Raw genomic sequence first — 22,500 nt, 5'->3', positions numbered from 1 at the left:
CTTCTCGATTATTGCAAGATTCCTAATTTGAATCATGCACGTTTATTTAGTTTTATGTTTTTGTTAGCCTTTTCCTTTTCTTATTTTATTTCTTGTTTGACGGAAGGCCATTAGTTGCGTGTAAGCTATTTTTTCCTCGATTATGGCAAAATTCATATTTTTCATTTCAGTCATGGTGTTAGTTGTCTCAAGTTTTATGATCATTCAAGGTTTTATATAACTTCCTTTCAACGATCTTTGGGTGTGCATGCCCAGGTAAATTTCTGCTGCCATCAAATTCCATTTCCTTTGAAGGTAGAGTTTTAAAACATCCTCTAAATCCTACGCTGAATCCTACGCTAGGCTTACGAAGGCATCCTGTGAGCAGTGGCACAAGAAATGCCCATTTTGAGATTGAAGAAAAGTACCAGTTTACACAACAAGAAGTTACACTTCGGGACGGTCACTGAAAAGAAAAGTACCTTGGTGGTACAAGTTACACTAAGGGAAGGTCGACTGTGGTGAAGAGTTTTGTCTAAATTTAAACTGTAGCGGTCGGATAGTTCTTGTGGTACACTTGGATAAAATCTGTTTTGGGACAGGAAAGTGCAGGTGCAGTCCCACAATTTCACTGACAATATAAAGAAGCAGATGATCACAGTCCCAAGTCCCACAATTTCACTGACAGTAGAAAGAAGTAGATGATCACAGTCCTAAGTCCCACAGTTTCACTGACAATAGAAAGAAGCAGATGATCACAGTCCTAAGTCCCACAGTTTCACTGACCATAGAAAGAAGCAGATGATCACAGTCCTAAGTCCCACAATTTCACTAACAATAGAAAGGAGCAGATGATCACGGCCCTAAGTCCCACAATTTCACTGACAATAGAAAGAAGCAGATGATCACAGTGCTAAGTCCCAGAGATGATCACAGTCCTAAGTCCCACTTTTTCACTGACAGTAGAAAGAAGCAGATGATCACAGTCCTAAGTCCCAAAATTTTATGGACTTTGGTAAGACGTAGAAGATCATGGTATATTTATTAGAAACGAAAAGATAAGATTTGATTTATTCTATTTATTCAGGCCAAGGTAAGACCACGATTCTCAGTTATGGAATGAGGTATTTGCAAGACCACATCAGGAGCAGTAGGGATTTCAGGATTAACATCAGGATATTTCTGAATCATGTGGTTTTTTTTTATTACACACGTGGTAGTATCTTGATTGAAAATCAAGGAACCATGCGATAACTAAAATAACCGCGTTCAAAGACACCCCTGTCAATTTAATAATGTGATGTCCTAGATGTAATGAACTGGATTGTATTACTGGATGGCATAGTTATCATTAACTGGAGTAAAACATTGCGGCAACGTCAACTTTAGCGATGTGATACATAAACGCTAATTACTACGATCATTGAAACAGTGACAGATGATTATGCATGTTAATGAGATGTGATTACTGCCTCGTGTGCAACTTACTGAAGAATTCGTCAGCAAACTTCAACAAAGTTGAGGGCTTCATACAACATACAGCCTCCCCCTCCCACTTTCCTTTCTCCCTCCCTCCCACCTGAACTTTTCTTTCCCCCTCCCTCCCACCCCCAACTTTCCTTTCCCCTCCCTCCCCTGCCCCCCACTTTCCTTTCCCCTCCCACCCTCCACTTTCGTTTCCCTTCCCTCCCACTCCCCACTTTCCTCTCCCCCTCCCTCCCACTCCCCACTTAACTTCCCCTCCCTCCCACTCCCCACTTCCCTTTCCCCGCACCCCTCCCCCACCTTCCTTTCCCTCCCCTGTCACCTCACTTTCCTTTCCCCTCCCTCCAACCCCCACTTTCCTTTCCCCTCCCTCTCACCCCCACTTTCCTTTCCCCTCCATCTCACCCCCAATTTCCTTTCCGCCTCCCTCCAACCCCTACTTTCCTTTCCCCCCTCCCTCTCACCCCCACTTTCCTCTCCCCCCTCCCTCCCGATCCCCATTTTCCTTTCCCCGTCCCTCCCACTCCCTATTTTTTCCCTCCTCCCCACTTTCTTTTCCCCCGCCTTCCCACCCTCAGTGTCTTTTCCCCTCCCACCCACCCCCTTTCTTTTCTCCCTTTGACCCGTCCCTCCCACCCCAGTTTCCTTCCCCTCCCCACCCCAGTTTCCTTCGCCCCCCTACCCCTCCCTGCGTGCCATTCAGTCTCCGAGCTATTTTGGACAGATTTCTGGCTTATCTCAAAACAGGTGTAAGGGTTTATTTTTACTTCTCGTTATTAGAAACTGTAATGGGAATTCTCCTCTCGTATTGCAAAACAATGGGGAGGGGGAAGGTAACGTTCGATATGATACTATCACCGTTTTTGCAGTTACATTTTATTTGTTTTGGGAAGTGCCTGTGCTTTTTCGTCATATCATAGTTTCATAATGGCATATTAACTTTTGAGTTTTTGAAAAGCATCTTCGTCTTTTATTAAATACATTTTAGTAATGAATATCTCTTGTCCGTTTTTCGACACACAGTCGCCTTATGTAATCATTAAGTTTGCTATTTTGTAAATGACTTGATTCAGTTTCTACGTTCCCTTGAATTTTCAAAAGGAAAAGGGTTTTACTTTGATTTATTCTATTATAATAATTTTTTCGTTATTGGAAATGAACATTATTCCATAATTAAAAAAAAAAGAAAGCGCATTTAAAGAAGAAAGGAAGGAAGCAGAAAGTTACATTCTGAGATCGAGAAAGGACGTTCCCTGTCTATCCACGAAATGAAAAGTCTCCTCTCTCGATTTCATCCTCAAACAAGGTGGAGGGAGTTTTTTTGTCTTGTTTTTTCCTCGAGTGTTTTCCGGGCCTACTTCTCATCTTCTTGGGCTGTGAATCTCGATTGGCTGGCGAGGCCAGACGCCGTGTTGCTTTTCCACTGTTTCATTTGGCTTGAAAAGGAAGTGGATGGCGTGCGGTTAGAACCTCAGAAGTTCGAGCGAATATGCAGTGCATTACTACCTTAAAACAATTCTCCTATTTTGGTAGTTTATTTATGTTTTATGCATTTATCTATTGATTTATTTATTCATATTTTTTATTTTCTAATAACTGGTCTCTTCGGTCTGTATACCTTATTATATACTGTAACTTCTCTGAACTGAACACTTTATTCTTATTTCAAGTCAGTGGCCCATGTGGTGCTTGTTCCATATGAATAAGGATGTATCTTTTGAATAATAATAACAATAATAATAAATAAGAAATAAAATCGAGTGTTAAGTATCTTCATATGTCTCTTAGTAATCGGAAATTGACAGATGACTGCTTTTTCCTGTAAGCAGTAATTACAGATATTTAATATTAAATAACTATATGTTTTACTCTCCATTTTCTCTCTATCTTTAACGGCATTCACCCTCCAGTCTTTTCTCGATTTTATTTATGTAGAAAATGATCAAACTTCAGGCTGCAGAAGGATGAGCAATTAGAACAGAAACACGGGTTTTGGTGTTCCCCAAAAACTCAAATACTCAAGTGGGCCTCGTAGGTAATCCATCAGGAGATTCTCTCTCTCTCTCTCTCTCTCTCTCTCTCCATTATCTGTTTCTACATATCATTGTCTGGTGTTCATTCCGTCTAAATCTCATTGTTATTGCGGTCTCCCTCCTGCCAACCCATATCTCTCTCTCTCTCTCTCTCTCTCTCTCTCTCTCTCTCTCTCAATAGTTATTTCTTCATATAATTGTCTGGTGTTCATTGTCTAAACCTCTTTGTTATTGCAGTCTCTCTCTCTCTCTCTCTCTCTCTCTCTCTCTCTCTCTCTCTCTCTCTCTCTCTCTCTCTCTCTCAATTATCTGTTTCTACATATTATTATCTGGAGTTCATATTGTCTAAATCTCATTGTTATCGCAGTCTCTCTCTCTCTCTCTCTCTCTCTCTCTCTCTCTCTCTCTCTCTCTCTCTCTCTCCTTATAATAGTATAATCGTTGATTTTCATGGCCTGAAAAATACCATTTCTCAAACGAATGAACAGAACGAAACACTGAACCCATTTTTATGTCTTCAGTTTAAATTTTTACATTAACCTTTTTCTATCTCAATAACGATTTAACATTGGGCACTCTAAATTCAATTATTGATATCATTATCCATTAAGCACTCGAGTAAAAAAATAACTTATTTATAAACAGAAATTGCAAAATAATATTTCAAGCCATGCCACGCCCCCTACCTCGCATCATTTGTTCATGAGAGTAAAGCATCAGCAAATGCAACCTTTTTTTCAGATTAAAGGAGGTGAAATGCAAAACTTTTTTTTTTATCAAATTACCGGAGGAGAAATGCAACCTTTTTTTTTTATCAGATTAAAGGAGGAGAAATGCAACTTTTTTTTATTAGATTAAAGGAGGTGAAATGCAACCCTTTTTTCATCAGATTAAATGAGGTTAGATGCAACCCTTTTTTATTTTTTAAATCAGATTAAGGGTGAAATGCAATCTTTTTTATCAGATTAAAGGTGGTGAAATGCAACCCTTTTTATCAGATTAAAATAGGTGAAATGCAACCCTTTTTTATCAGATTAAATGAGGTGAGATGCAAACCCTTTTTGTTTTTTAAATTAGATTAAGGGTGAAATGCAATCTTTTTTTATTAGATTAAAGGAAGTGAAATGCAACCCTTTTTTTATCAGATTAAAGGAAGTGAAATACAACCCTTTTTATCAGATTAAAAGAGGTTAAATGTAACCCTTTTTTATTTACCAGATTAAAGAAGGTGATGTTGTAAAAAACTTGCACATCCAGGAAACTTGGACTTGTTAAGCCAGCAGGCTATAAATAACCCAGAAAGCTGAGTGTTACTCAGCCCTCGACGTCGATACCAATATTAAAGAGAACATTCCAGACTGCTTCTATATCACGAGGAGGAGAGTTCGTGCATGACCCACATGCACTTTTGGTGAAGGATTGCTTTTGCTCGTTGAGTTAGTTTGTGTATATGTGAGTCGGGTGGATGGTGAGTCGGTGAGTAGGGTGTGAATTGTGTGTGTGTGTGTTTTTTTCAGTCAGTGTGTAAGAAGTGAATTACGTATTTCTTGAGTCGGTGTGTATGGAGTGAATTATGAGTTTGTTGAGTCATTGTGTATAGAATAAATCGTGTGTTTGTTGAGTCACAGTGTATGGAGTGAATTGTATGTTTGTTGAGTCGCAGTGTATGGAGTGAAATGTATTTGTTGAGTCACAGTGTATGGAAAGGATTGTGTGTGTTGAGTCACAGTATATGGAGTGTATTGTGTGTTTGTTGAGTCAACGTATAAGTGAGTTTTTTATTTGTTTATTCACTGTGTATGGAGTGAATTTTGTATTTGTTGAGTCACTGTGTATGGAGTGAGCTGTTTATTTGTTTAGTCACTGTGTATGGAGTGAATTCTGGGTTTGTTGAGTCACTGTGTATGGAGTGAATTGTGTGTTTTATGAGTCCTTGTGTATGGGGTGAAATGTGTATTTGTTGAGTCACTGTGTATGGATTGAATTGTGTGTTTTCTGAGTCCTTGTGTATGGGGTAAAATGTGTATTTGTTGATTCACTGTGTGGGATGGGAGTTAGCATTTGTGGAGTTAGTGTGTAATGAGTCTTTGTGCATTTGTCGAGTCAGTGTGTATGAAGTGTATTGTGTATTTGTTTAGTCAGTATATGAAGGGATTTGGGTATTTGTAAAATCAGTGTATATAGAGTGAACTCAAGAATTACTTCGACAGTATATGCAGTGCATTGATTGATTGCTTACGGACTGTAAGTGTGAAGTATGACAAGAATATTTGCTTGCTTGATCTGAATGTAACAAATGGAATGCTTCCTTGACCGATGTGTGAGAGAAATTAATTCATACTTAGGATGCAATGTACGTAGAGAAATAAATGCTTACTCTGCCAGTGTGTTCATAGTGAAAGTGTGCAATAGATAGTTGAATGTTTGTTATGGGATTTATGTATAGTCAGTGATTTTTTCTGTGAACTGAATGTTACGATATATTTAGGAGTTGAACTTTGTCTTTGTGTTGCTTATATAGCATATATATATATATATATATATATATATATATATATATATATATGATATATATATATATATATACACACACACACACACACACACACACACATCCTCTTTACTCTCGTTATCTTCTTTCTCGCTTAAGTAAAAGGGAAAAAGGGAAAGCATTAGTTCACGTCGAAACTTTCCCATCGCTGAGAAGAAGCTCTCCAGAAAAGAGAAGAAATTATTGGAAGAGTGTTTTTCTAGTAGCCATTAAGTCTTTCCACTAGAAAAAGGTTATATTGCATTTTTCGTCATCTTGTTTTTGAAATTTAAAACAAATAGGCATAGTAGTTGGCTACACTAAAATCACCCATTTTTTTTCTCGTGCCACCCTCATTATTTTGTTTTAGGTTAACTTTGGTTGAAATGTCTTTTCATCTTTCTTATAGAAGCCCTTTTAATGAACTCTTAATGACATCTTAATTGCTTGTCATCATTAGCGGAAGGTTCAGTTACTTTATTTGGTACCCGATTATATCAGTCAGTATAGTCTTGATTTCACTGGTGCTAAATTTAATCAGATAAAGTTCTTAATTACTGATAATCAACAGTGAATTACTTAACTGCTATAAATGAGCATCAGTTCATACACTTAAGATTAACTTATACTGTTAATTTCAATATTGATTACACGTTATGGATAATTAGTCTCACTTTCGGTTGAACAAAACAAATGTTTGGCATTGTTGTTGGGCATTGATAATTAACATTCGACCATTAAACATATCTATAACTCACAACTATTAAGCAATTAACATATTCTTAATTCTAATAAATGTTAGGTCTTTATATTCACTTGCCTTTTGGCAGTTTTTAATTCGTCATGATCAAGATACGTGATACCCAAAAGTTTTAATAATTGCTTTTGGGCAGGAAATAATTTTTTTCTTTTTTCGTTCTTGTCGTATAAATGCAATTGTATCATTACTTTTGCTCAAAAGTAATTGTTGTTTGAGGGAAGTGGTTTTAATCAATATTGGAGGATTGACATAATTATTAGTTCATATTTGGTGGTATATTGCACCTGTTGTTAAATTGTGCTGACTGTAATTTTGTTGCTCTGAATATATATTAAGCAATTTTGCATCGGCGAGAAAATCATATTTGATTTACACTTTCATTATAATTAAGAATATGTTAATTGCGTATATAGTTGTGAGTTGTAGATATGTTTAATGGTCGAATGTTAATTATCAATGCATATATAATGCCAAACATTTGTTTTGTAAACCGATAGTGATAATTATATATATATATCAATATTGAAATAATAGTATATATATATTTATCTATATATTATATATATATATATATATATATATATATATATATATATATATATATATATATATATATATATATATATATATATATATATATATATATATATATATATATATACAGTACGTACATATTATGGGATTGTTTAAAGCACTTGTCTTGGAAGATATGACATATTTATGGAAAGAACAAAAACGCCTTGGCGGGAAAGAGAAGTTTGACAAGTGTCGTAGGTCTAAACATATTTGAAATTGACCTCATTAGCAGAAATTGGAACTCTCAGGCCCAAATAATCACAATTTTCATATTATTTAGTTAGAAATTATATTGCAACTCCAGATCCAGTTATTGGATTTTGCAGCAAAATTATATAGTTGTTCCATTAGAAAGTAATAGTTCTGATAATTCAGTTATACGATTATACAGACTAACGGAATTTAATGAGAGCCACAAGTCAAGGAGCTTTTTACTCTCTCTCTCTCTCTCTCTCTCTCTCTCTCTCTCTCTCTCTCTCTCTCTCTCTCTCTCTCACTTTTTACTTCCTATGGGATTTTCCTGGTTGTAACGGAATTTAATTGTGTCCATATATTCTTATTTACTACTAGTTCTTCTTATAGGGAGGCGTTTAGTTATATATCAGAATGTTTGTAAATAAGATCTTGAAATGGAGTAAAGATGCTTCTGCTAATGACGATTTGTCAGATTTTGTGGATTCGAGAAGTATGCATATGCTGCATTGTTGTATGTGGAATCGGTCTCTCTCATGTACATACATACATACATATATACATACATACATATATATATGTTTGTGTATATATATATATATATATATATATATATATATATATATATATATATATATATATATATATATATATATATATATATATATATATATATATATATATATATATATATATATATATATATATATATATATATATATATATATATATATATATATATATATATATATATATATATATATATATATATATATAAATATATATCTTATCTCATATAGTGACTGAATGTTTATATATATATATATATATATATATATATATATATATATATATATATATATATATATATATATATATATATTCTGGGTGAGATTTTAGCTAGTCTTTCCAATGAGATTACCAGCCCAATTCTATAGAATGGTTGAGAGAGAGAAAAGTGCTTCGGCGAGGTAGTCCTTACCCGGGAAGGCCAGGAGAGGTTAGTTTCCCCTCTGGGGTCTGGGTGAGGGAGATATATACATATATCAGAGTTTAGACTGCGTAAATACACAGTTTTGGTAGTCCTTCAAAATCACCCGCTGCCACTTGTATAAATAAACTGTATATACCTCTCGCATGTTTTAACTTCCCTTCCTCCCGAAATATCCCATCGCAAAATAGGAGACCTGTTGCGGATTCAGAGGGGCCAACGATTAGCATACCTGGGACACGAAAAGAAGGAAACATGGGTTGTCTGGGGTTCAGCAATATTGATTGAGCAGAGTTGTACTAGGGTTGACTTGCAGTGCCATCTAGCGGAGGTCGTGACACCTTACTCTCTGCTGGTGAATTCTTGCAGTCGCTGATCGCTGATCGCTTGTTTTGTCTTGGCTGGTGAAGAGCTGGTTTTGTGACTGTTTAATGTTATGTTATCCAACACAGCTCACTCCTTTTTTTTATATTAGTATATTTTTTATTGGTCACATTTCAAGCATTCATAACTGAACACTTGCGAAAGAAGCAACCAGCCGCCCCATAACGCTTAAAGTAAATTGAATTGTAGAATTTTATTACAATTTATTTTTAAATTAAAGAAAGTTTACGATTTTATTAAAATGTATTTTTATATTAAATAAAATTTTGGAATTTTATTACCATTTATTTTTAAATTAAATAAAATTTTGGAATTTTATTACAATCTGTTTTTAAATTAAATTAAATTGTAGAATTTTATTGCAATTTATTTTTAAATTAAATAAAATTTTAGGATTTTATTAAAATTAATTGTTAAATCAAGTAAAATTTTAGAATTTTATTACATTTTATTTTTAGATTAAATAAGATTTTAGAATTTTATTACAATTTATTTTTAAATTGTAGAATTCTGTTGCAATTTATCTTTAAATTAAATAAAATGTTGGGGTTTTATTCAAATTTATTTTTAGATTAAATAAAATTTTAGAATTTTATTACAGGTTATTCGTAAGGCTTCCTGCACTGACATTAATTTGTAATAAATTTCCCAAAAAGGGTTTTCCGCTATTCTTCAATTTTCCTGAAGGCGTGGGTGCATGACAGTTTGTATTTCATTCCCTTGCTTTTCGTTGATTTTATTTAATCTTGTGAGTTTTTCATTAACACCTGCTTAAACGTAAATTGCTTAGTATAAAGTTACTGATTATTGGAAATTACGTTGGTTAAGAGAAAATATACATTGTTAATAAGATAAATATATTTGTAAATCGCTCATCGAAACTCTATAGAAACTTATATAGTGTAGTGTATTGATTTCTTTATGATTCTTGTATCAGAAAATATAAACTTTTGTAAAAAATGACCATAAATTAAATAAAGAAATACCTTGTAAATTTTATCTGATATTCTTGCTGTCAAAATATGTTAATATAAATTCTCAGACTTCGTATCTGAATTTATGGGTTTGCCCATTTGATAAATGATTTTTGAAAGAGAGCAGTTCTAAAATGGCTTTATTCTAACACTTCGGAATTTATTTACGCATGCAGAGGAAGGACATGAGCATTTATATAAATTATGTAAATATATACATATATATGAATTATATATATATATATATATATATATATATATATATATATATTATATATATATATATATATATATATATATATATATATATATATATATATATATATATATATATATATATGTGTGCATATATATATATATATATATATATATATATATATATATATATATATATATATATATATATATATGTGTGTGTGTGTGTGTGTGTGTGTGTGTGTGTGTATATATATATTTATATACTATATATATATATATAATATATATATATATATATATATATATATATATATATATATATATATATATATATATATATATATATATATATCACACATTACCACAGGTGAAAAATAAGAAACGGGTGTAGGTCCTGACCGGTTTCGACTTTATTTCCAAGCCATTGACGAAGGACTGATACAGAGTGTGAGAAGTCACTAATATTTCTTCCTATGTGCATTTCTATTCTGGACAAAGCAATAAGGTTAAAAAGTCAGTGTTTTCATCTATGTTTTTAAGAGCATTACGGGTATGTAGCCCTGAATATATTGATGATGAAATAGATAAGATTAGGAATGCAGGCAAAAAATTTAAATATCCTGATAGTGTATTAAACAGTGCATTTGAAGGGCAAAAAGACTATGTATCAAAACCAGAAAGAACCTTACAACACAAAAAATTTGCTTGTTCTGCCTTATAATAATAGTATGAAAGATATCCTCATCTTCTTAAGAATTTTGGTGTTAATGTCGCATTTAAGAACAATACAACAATGAAAATGTACTTATCAAGAACTCCCAGACAATATTAAAGGGTGTGTATATAAAATTCCGTGTAAGTCTTGTGACAACTTTTATATTGGCCAAACCAAAAAAGCACTGGAAAAAGAATTGAACAACATAAGAAATGTGTGAGATATGCACAAGGGAACAGTGGTATATTTGTACATGTTAGTGAGAACAATCATGCTATCAACTGGGAAGGCGCAAAAGGATTGTATATTCTAATAATGCACTGGAAAGGAACATCATTGAATCTAGCTTCATAAAAGAAAGTTCGAATATCAGTCATGTATAAACTTGATCCTTTAATATCAAAAGAAATTTGTAAATTGTTTAAACTTTAAGGTAGGCAGTAGAGATATATGAAAATAGGATTATCATATTTGTAAACACAGTACGAGGGTAGTAATGTTAATGAGTTTCCAAACTCCGCCTCCATGACACCTGTCAGGTGGATCTGAGGTGGGGTATGGTCTGTTTATCAGCAATGTCCCTGAGAGTCTATTGTGATTTTTAGCCAAATGAGTTTTAAAGGCCACTCCTACCTCGACACCGGCCTGAGTGGGGATATGGAGCCTCTAACGGTTGTGTATGTTCGTCAGTACTGTTCTTGTAGTAAATATATTTGTGAGTTCTCACACTCTGTATCAGTCCTTCGTCAATGGCTTGGAAATAAAGTCGAAACCGGTCAGACCTACACCCTGTTTCTTATTTTTAATATATATATATATATATATATATATATATATATATATATATATATATATATATATATATATATATATATATATATATATATATATACAGCCGAAACCAGGCATTCCACTGCATGAAATTTCAGGCAAATGGCGAAATGAACTTTGGGAATGATCTCTAAACACGTGAAACAGTGACTCACCTACACTGTTTCGCCGTGTTTAGTACTAGCCTGGGGGTGGGGTCTCAAATGTATTTCGCCATGTTTACTGTTAGTTCCTGGTTGATCAAATGTCTCTAAGTGCATTTCGCTGTCTGCCTGAAATTTCAGGCAGTTCGTGAAATGCCTGGATTCGCTATCTGCCTGTAACACACACACACACATATATATACATATACATATAAATATATATATGTATATATATATACATATAAACATATATATATATATATATATATATATATATATATATATATATATATATATATATATATATATATATATATATATATTATATATATATATTTATATTATATATATATATATATATATATATATATATATATATATATATATATATATATATATATATATATATATATATATATATATATATATATATATTATATATATATATATATATATATATATATATATATATATATATATATATATATATATATATATATATATATATATATATATTTATACATCTTCATATATATAATGTTCTGCTTTCCATGACAGAGGGTGATTCTAGATTCTAGTGGAGAACAGAGCCAATGATCACTACCACATTCATTCTTAAACAACTGAACCAGTTGTATTTTTTAAACGACCATTAACCAACTTACTCTTGCAAATTAATGTTGCAACTATCACGGTCAGAGATGATGTAAATTATTTACCGATATAATTTTTGCCTTTCTCCGTCTTCTGACGCGGTCGGGTTAATTTCAACCCACCATTTCTGTATACAGGTAAGGAGTGTCTCTTAATGGCTTAATTAGTGGAAAAAGGCTATTTTTGGGGCTCGAGGGGAAATTAGTGGATGGTCGTCATTTCTTTGCTTTTTCTTTATATATCGTATTTCTTGGATAATGTACAGTGTGGCTTTTCAACCCGATATCAAAATTAATTACAGCTACAATTTCATCTTCTGTGTCAACAGCAACGACAGCAATAATAATAATAATAATAATAATAATAATAATAATAATAATAAAATAACGAAAACAACGAAAGCAGAATATCTTTCCATGACCTTTGGAAATTTATTATACCACCTACCTGGAGACGAGAATATAATAAAAAGCAAGCTAAATGCCGTTGAAAGAGCAATTGTTTTTAATAATAATAATAATAATAATAATAATAATAATAATAATATTAATAATAATAAATTGATTATTATTATCACTAAATTTTTGAATTTTGTATGAAGTTAGAGATAACTCTTCCACTACGATTGTGTTTCATGGTTAACTGACAAATTTATATTACAATGAATATATATATATATATATATATATATATATATATATATATATATATATATATATATATATATATATATATATACCGTATATATATATATATATATATATAATATATATATGTATATATACTATATATATATATATAATATAAATATACATATGTATATATATCTGTATATAAACTATGAATAGTTTACCTGTTGATGTGAACGATTGTACGTATGTTTAAGTCAAAGATTTTTTTTGTATGTATAAATCCATTAAATACAAATATAGCCATATGTTGCGCCACAGTTCCGACTAATCCTGAAGACGTAAACCAGCCATGTTTGTTTAATAAAGATTTGTCTTTGCATACTGAATGCATATCAGTTATTGAGTGATTGAATATTATTGATTTGGTGCATTTGACGTTGTTAATGATCAATGATCCTAATTAACGAAATGGTGATTAGCCCATTTGAAGGAGATGATCGGAACACCTAACCCTCTAATAGGTTTGATTTTTTTTTTAAAGATTCCAGAACTTTTTGGTGAAAAAGTTCGCCGAATTTAGATGAAAGTTTTAAAGGGAACGTCACATCTATTCTCTCTCTCTCTATTGAGAATATTAATTTTGTCCATAACTGATATTATATTCTTGGTTGTCTTACACACGTCTACCAACCTTTTAGTTTTCTGTAAAAGAAAACTGTTGTGCCGGCTTTGTCTGTCCGTCCACACTTTTTCTGTCCGCCCTCAGATCTTAAAACTACTGAGGCTAGAGGGGCTGCAAATTGGCATGTTGATCATCCACCGTTCACTCTTCAAACATACCAAGTTGCAGCCCTCTAGCCTCAGTAGTTGTTATTTTATTTAAGGTAAAAGTTAGCCATCACCGGGCCGTGGTTAAAGTTTCATGGGCCGCGGCTCATACAGCATTATACCGAGACCACCGAGAGATATTAAATTTTAAAGTCCTGTTAATAAACTGAACATTAAAGTACAGTTTTTAACTTCGAATTTCTTGTTGCCCCTAATGTTTTTAATGACGCTTTATTGTGCTAAAAATTGGAATACTTGGCAACGTTTCCATGGACGATGCTATAAATAAGTTACCCGGTCTTGTTTAGGATTAAGAAAGATTATAAATTTATTCACGCGCCGGGTGTTAACTTTTAATATATGCATTTCATAAATTCAATCTTTATATTAAAACGAACTGAAAGCCACGCCCTCTCTCTCTATGTCTTTCTCCTCCTTCTTCCTCTTCTTCTTCTTCTTTTAAACAGGTTTAGACGCACTGACACAAATCAATCTAAATTAACTTCAAGGCCAAATTCAAATCATACCTTTAGGACTACCTTCTTATATAAATGATTATATATGTATTGAGAGTCTCTCTCTCTCTCTCTCTCTCTCTCTCTCTCTCTCTCTCTCTCTCTCTAACAAAAATAGACAGGTAATTGGCGCCTTTTTTATTTTCCACAAGAAAGTCAACTTTTATTACTATTATTTTATTATTATTATTATTTGACCTTGTGATTCCCTTGTAATTTTCTCTCAAATCAAATAAATAATGGAAGCAATGACATAAATCAATGAAGTAAAGAGGCTGTTTGCAAGTAGCAATACCCCCATATGGTAGCTTCTCAGTAATGATTTCCTTAATGAGACACTCTAATGATCTAACGAGATTTTTGCGGCTTGAACCTTCGTGAAAGATCTTTTTTTTTTCTTTGAGTCATAGAAAACGGACGGGGACAAAGAAAATGGGTCAGAAAGCCCAAGAGTTGTCGGTAATGAATTTTATGGCTTCGTGTCATTTTTATCCGAAAATATAGCGTTCGCGTATGCTTTTAAACACTGATTAACGTCGGATATTCGAGGGCAAATAGCAATTGCACCAGAGAGATCGTTTGCTTTCGTAACTGCGCTGCAGTCTGCTTGCTCACTGTGTCTTTAATCCTTGGGCTAACGGCACTACGAATCGGCCAGTTGTGTTAGTCATGAATTTTCCCACGGGGGTTGCCGAATGGAAATTGCTCTGGAACAGCACAATCTGCCCCTCCCTCTCCCTCCCTTGTCTCCCTTTCTCCCCATCTCCCTTCCTCCCCCTCTCCCTTTCTCCTTCACCCCCAATCACAAGGCTGTATGGGAGAGGGACTATGCACAGTGGATGGTTCATATGAAGATGGGGCCTTGGGACAGTGATACAGTTTGTCATGATGGCCTAGTTTTATATAAATTGTTGTACTGTGCTGTAGTAGTGTTTTGATTTTCCTTGTATATCTGTGTTATTTATTTTTATATTCAGTGTCTTTGTTTTGCGTATATCACAAATGCATTTAATGTTCATCTATAAGATATTTATGTTATACTAACGTTTTGTTTTTCTTAATTGTTGCTGTTCCTAAATCTATGCAAGTGTCTAGTGAAATTAAAATCTGTTTATTAATCTTTCGTTACTTATGATATATGCCAATTGAGCAAAACTGATGAATAAAGGTGAGGAATTCGTCATTCTACATTAATTTGAGTTATATGGAAGTAACAGCTTTGGCACATATGAGTCATGAAATTCAGATTAACCCTTCCACAGAAAGTAGTTAGTTTAATAACTATTGGTTTAGCAAACCGTTGGTTGAATTGCATTCGGCTGAGGCAATATCCATATTTCATTTGCTGCGACAGAATTTGGACTTTGTCTTTTTGTATGTGTGTGTGCGTGTGTGTCTGTGTGCGCGTTCTTGCTATATATAGACGCATGAATTTATGGCAATTTCCATATGCGAATAAAGCTAACACAAACACACTTTCTATATATATATATATATATATATATATATATATATATATATATATATATATATATATATATATATATATATATATACATAATGATGTGTGTGTATTTGCAAATTATATCTAAAAGTTTGCATGTGCATAGATGTAGGAAATTTTACTGAAATATTCACGTACACTTCAAATTGTTAGATACCGTCGTCATAGCCATCCGCATTAAAATTTGTCTTTATTGTGAACACGAAAATCCTCGACCGCTTTTCAAAACGTCCTTCCGCAAGCTCAGGCTGGTCGAAGTTTGGGTAGGTCAAGAGAGAGAGAGAGAGAGAGAGAGAGAGAGAGAGCAGTGAGAGAAGCAGCCGTAGTAGCAGCTTGTTGCAAAGCGAGTGGGGAAGAGGAAATTCAGGAGGGAGAGAGAGAGAAGCAGCGGTAGTAGCAGTTTGTTCCAAAGCGGGCGGGAAAGAGGAAATTCAGGAGAGAGAGAGAGAGAGAGAGAGAGAGAGAGAGAGGCGTAATGCAGGGCGAGGCTGAGAGAAGAAAAATTAAGATGCATTAGTTGGAAATTCGGGAAGTAAATCTTGTGCTTTTACACTGCTCTGAGAGAGAGAGAGAGAGAGAGAGAGAGAGAGAGAGAGAGAGAGAGAGAGAGAGAGAGAGAGAGAGAGCGGGAGGCTTGTTGAGCGAAAAAAAGAAATAGCTTATAAAAAAAATTATGAAAAACCTAGAAACTGTATTTGTTTGCGTTACTTAGCCACTCGGCTTGTCCTGTTTCAGTAAGGTCGAAAATCCTAGGTTCCTAATTGTATACCGAGAGTAAACATTGTCTTTATTCCCTTTTTTCTTTATAGCCATCATCTAGCTTCTGCGGTATCAGTTGCTTGTTTTGGTTTGTGTCTGGTTTTTGTGTGTATTTGTACGCCTCTTCGGTAAACACGAAGCTGGTGAAGAGTTTTAAGAGAGTTTTTAATCTTGGTATTTTTATACAACTACCTATGCCCCTAAGCATTACCGTTCGTAGACCGAATCAGTTGAATTGCTTCTCCTATCGTATGATTTGATGTTCATAATGTATTTTGCTGTATTGCTAATGTATTTTGCTGCATTCCTAACGTATTTTGTTAATGTATTTTGTTGCATTCCTGTTGTATTTTGCTAATGTATTTTGTTGCATTCCTAATGTATTCTGCTGATGTATTTTGCTGCATTGCTAATGTATTTTTCTGCATTCCAGTTGTATTTTGCTCACGTATTTTGGTAATGTATTTGTTGCATTGCTTCTATCTCGCAGTGACTAGCGTTTGGTAATCCAAGTAGACTTATTTACGTATTCGGCAGCGTGTATAAATTTAATTAATATATTAAGATAGGGATAGTTTGTAAGCTGTTCCATGTCACAGTAAGTCATTCTTATATTTGTATTTAAGTTTACTAGGACCATTGGCCTAGTAGCTTAGCGGCCTCTCTCTCTCTCTCTCTCTCTCTCTCTCTCTCTCTCTCTCACACACACACACACACACACACACACACACACACACACACACACACACACACACACACACAGTTAGCTGAGGGCTCAACAAAATGAAATTTCTAATTTCTCTCTTAACCTTGTGGTCTCTCTCTCTCTCTCTCTCTCTCTCTCTCTCTCACACACACACACACACACACACACAGTATAGGTCTCAACAAAATGAAAGGTCTCATTTCTCTCTTAACCTTGTGGCCTCTCTCTCTCTCTCTCTCTCTCTCTCTCTCTCTCTCTCTCTCTCTCTCTCTTAGCTGAGGGCTCAACAAAATGAAAGGTCTCATTTCTCTCTCAACCTTGTGGCCTCTCTCTCTCTCTCTCTCTCTCTCTCTCTCTCTCTCTCTCAGTTAACTGAGGGCTCAACAAAATGAAAGGTCTCATTTCTCTCTTGTCCAAACACTCAGAGCTACTTAATTAAGGAATCCTCTTCCATTTAATTAGTTCGGAAGTATCCTAGGTAGTTTTGCCAGACAGGATTCTCTAATCATAGGACTTAATCGACTTCTCCTATCTAGAAGGAACTAGTGGAAAGACTTAGCCATCTTTAGAAAACTCCCCAACTGTTATTCTTAATCCACTGATCTTTCTTTTTGAGTGTGTGGATGTGTTTGTGTGTGTGCGCGCGCGCGCGTGCGTAGGATTACTCAAGGATGTTTCTAGCGTCCCTTCTTGCCCTATGCACCTACGTTTTATCCTTTACTTTACTTTAATTATCGCTTCCTTTCTTCAGACTTGCTGCCCAACCTGTCTTAAACGCCGAATGGCCGAAAGTGGTTTTAAGCTTGGTTTGGAAGACCAAATTTCATAAAATCATAAATCTCTCTCTCTCTCTAATTGTTATAGGCATAAATCTGTGTATGCATGTATATATTTATCTCTCTCTCTCTCTCTCTCTCTCTCTCTCTCTCTCTCTCTCTCTCTCTCTCTCTCATTGCTATATACTGTCAGTCGAAATTCATAATTACCGAGTAAAGATGCAAGAAATTTTTTATATAAATAAGTTGCATAGGTCAACCCCGTGTTGGTAAGTTGAAGTCGCTGGGGTGGGCCGAGGGTGTGTTATTGGGAGGTGGTGTGGGAGGAGAGGTGGTGTTTGGAGGAGGGAGCAGTCCCACGGGAGGGGGGAAGGCGGGGGCCATTCCCGAATCATCGATCTGTGGGAGCTGAAATTACTTCCTTACACCCCCTTCACCTCTCACCTCTAACACCTCCCCCTACCCCCTCCCCCTTCTCTTCCTCCTCCCCCCTCCCTCTCCCCTCCCCTCGCCCCTCCCTATACACACACACACACACACACTGCCATAAGTATTCCACCAGCGACCTTGAGCCTTCCATTACGCTTCTCACATTCGTCATTTTCTTCAGTGCAAGAAATAAAATTTTGCCTGTTCCTTCATTTATTGATTATTCGTCTATTATTATTTATTATTTCTTGTCTATTTTGACACATTTTTTCTCCATAGAGAATTCTGCGGTTTAGTTTTATATTTGTAAAAAGAATACGGTTGTGTATTTTTTTTGGAAATGGCCCCTTTCTTTTTCATGGGCGGGAACTGTATATGTACATACATAATACATACATACATAAATATAAACATCATTCATATATATATATATATGCATAACATATATATATGTATATATATATATATATATATATATATATATATATGTATATATATATATATATATATATATATATATATATATATATATATATATATATAACCATATATAACATTGATACACACACATCCATATATATACATATACACTATATATGCGTGTGTGTGTGTATAAATGTTATATATATATATATATATATATATATATATATATATATATATATATATATATATATATATATATATATATGTGTATGTGTGTGTGTGTGTGTGTGTGTGTACGTTTATAAAACATTTGTTATTATGTCTTAGTTTCTTTCTACTTGTGTAACTGTTTGAAACCATACACACGTAATTTCTCGATATTGATGAACACCATCAAAATGACGAATACATGTACCACCCACAATCCAGTTTCTTCCATTGAAAAATAAATATGAAAATTATAATAAATCGATTGTAGCACTTCAGTCATTTTTCTCTTAGGTAGCCTATGGCGTACAGATTAAATTCTACCCAGCATTCTCCTTTTTGGTAGATTTATAGATATGATTGTGTTTATAATTTTTTAAGAGAGAATTCGATAAAATTTGACTGCTATGAAGTATTAAAATTTCAAGAAGTCTCCGTACATTTGGCAGCTAGTTTTCCGGTCCAGGTATGATTTGGCTGGAAGTAGCAAATATAAAAATATTGTCTAATCCTTATTTCTTCCTTTCCAGGTACGCACGTAAGAGCATTCATCCTTCTCCTATCTTGTTGTCATGTCCGCGTTGCTGTAGATGTCGATTGCTGTAAGTATATACTGTAAATCACATCAGTGAGTTACTCTGTTTCATTTTTATCTGTTTTTTAACGAGTGCCCTCGACTGCTGTAAATATACAAGGAGGCATTGGACGTATGGTAATTTTTTATAAATAACGTCAGGTTTGATGTGCGGGAACACTTTTATCGTATTATTCAAGTTTACAGGAAATTTTACTTAGTTGCCTAGGTTGGGTTAGGCTAAATTTTACCTAATTGACCAAACATGCTTGTATTCATTCATATTTTAGTGGTAATGATTTGTAATTTCTGTTTATCTTATTTACCAAATATGAGGTCACCCAGGATTAGTATACACTTATTCGTTTACAGGATTAATATAAGGTGTTACGTGATACTTAAGCATAACATATATTTCTTTATTCACATTGAATAAAGAATATATATATATATATATATATATATATATATATATATATATATATATATATATATATATATATATATATATATATACAAACGTCCTTTGATATCAATTCGCTCTACCTCGGAAATAATATATCTTCATATATGTTACCGAAGGGGAATTTTTTAGTTGATAATAAGTTCGTCGTCCCGTGGGCTCGAACTTTTTAGTAACATATATGAAAATATATTATTTCCGAGGTAGAGCGAATTGGATATTAAAGGACGTTTGTAGCTTAATACTTGTATATTAATCACGGTGATGTGATAAAAATCATATATACGAGTATTATATATATATATATATATATATATATATATATATATATATATATATATATATATATATTACATACATTTATATATACACATATATGTATATTTGTATATATGTATATATATGTAGATATTTACTTATATACTTATATATATATATATATATATATATATATATATATATATATATATATATATATATATATATATATATATATAACAAGATGACTGTACCTTCTTGTTATGAGGTTAAATGATAAATCTGTGTTTTCAGCAAGGAATCCAGGCAAAAGGTTGTTTAGACGAAATTGGGTCATGTTTCTCAGATCCAAAATACAACTGCCTTAGCGCAGTTTTTTCCTTCATAGATTACATCACTGCATATGTGGCTGAGCAGTAGATAGAACGCAAGGCAGGGCACACCTGACCTCACCTGTAGATGATTACGTGATCGAAACAGGTGTTTGTGTATAATTCAGCTCAAGTTTGGGGAGTCTTGTTCACTTTTGCTCCGTGCTCCTTTGCTTATGAAAGATTTGTTGATGTTATTTTGAAAAAAAAAAAAAATGTTGGGATATTTTTTTTTATTTTTAGAATATTTCCGACAGTTATGCCTCTGCTTTTCTAAATGAATTTCAAGTTAATTGATTAAAAATCCTAATACCCTTATTTACACCTTGCCTCTACTCATGTGTAACAGTGCATGTTTTTATAAAGGGGGATAAATTTGTGATTATTATTTTTAATATTAAGATTATTATTGCTGTTTTTGTGCTGATTACCTGCACCAACAAAATGACGGTATATTTTGCTTCTGTTTTGTCATTTATGTACCTCTTTTTTTGTGTCGATTCCTTTGCCTGTCTATTAGCAGGATTAAGTAAAAAAGAAAGAAAGTATGCGCGGACTTTGACAAAAACTCCACCGTGAATGTCCCACGTGAGCGGCAGTAAATGATATGGTTTTAATTGAAACCCTGTTCTGAATAAGGGACACGTTTAGCGAGCATTGATGCCGAGCCTTGGCGGAGATTTTCGTCCTGCGAATATTTTGCGGATAGTGTTTTAGTCAGTGCTATTGTTGGATTAACTGCTACTGATCACGTCATTATCCTGCTTATTTTAATGCTTGGAGTTGGGAGCTTGGTTTCTGTAGGGCTGCTAATGTGCTTTATAAATTGTCATCATTTTGAGTTTGTTAAAATTCAGTGCCGTTTAAATTTGGTATTTACGAATTTGAGTTTTTATTCGTACTTTTGTTAAGAATTTACCAAGAATTTGATAAACACGAATTTTATATATCTGTCGCAAAAGGAAGACACTGGCTTTTCCATTTTGTTTATAAGGCTAAGTGTAATTTATAAGCTTATTTTTTTTGCCTTCTTTATTTATAAATAAAGGCGAGGGGAATATGGTTGAAGGAACAAAAATAAAGAAATAAAAAACCTTTGAGATCTCCCAAGTCCCCATTGCCAGAGGCAAGTAGGATCCGTGCTCATCTAGGATATGGGAAAAAAAGATCTCCGGACATCAAAGGAACTGTAGTTTCTGAAGAAGAAGAAGAAGAAGAAGAAGAAGAAGAAGAAGAGAGAGAGGAAAATATTGAGTGAGTTAGGCCTCATAATCAAAGGCTTTACTGGAGGGTTGAAGAAAAAGGGGCGGGCTGGGGGTTTTGGGGTGAGGGGTTAGCCTTATATTGTGCATAAGGATTTTTGGTACTTTGCGATGGTCTGGTCAGGAATATTAAACGTCATTCTCTCTTTCCATACAGTTCTCGCCCATACATACGCGCACACATATGTATATACATACTGCAGACACATTATATGTAATATATATATATATATATATATATATATATATATATATATATATATATATATATATGTAATTCTAATAGCCACAATGCCCTCTTAACTTCGCTAATTCCTCGTGCTTTTTGGATATGCTTGTAACTAC

General features: G+C 33.6%; 1 protein-coding gene across 1 annotated transcript in view; it reads left to right on the top strand.

The window, feature by feature from the left end:
• Window positions 1–15,115: 15,115 nt before the first annotated feature.
• Window positions 15,116–22,500, top strand: part of LOC136839838 (acrosin-like) — a 17,888-nt gene continuing 10,503 nt past the window's right edge. Inside the window, exon 1 of the mRNA XM_067106168.1 lies at window positions 15,116–15,298. Coding sequence (XP_066962269.1) covers window positions 15,116–15,298 — 183 coding nt within the window. The remainder of the gene's footprint in view (window positions 15,299–22,500) is intronic.

The sequence above is a fragment of the Macrobrachium rosenbergii genome, chromosome 6 (assembly GCF_040412425.1).
Source record: "Macrobrachium rosenbergii isolate ZJJX-2024 chromosome 6, ASM4041242v1, whole genome shotgun sequence".
NCBI lineage: Eukaryota > Metazoa > Arthropoda > Malacostraca > Decapoda > Palaemonidae > Macrobrachium > Macrobrachium rosenbergii.
This window is presented reverse-complemented; position numbering and strand designations above follow the sequence as displayed.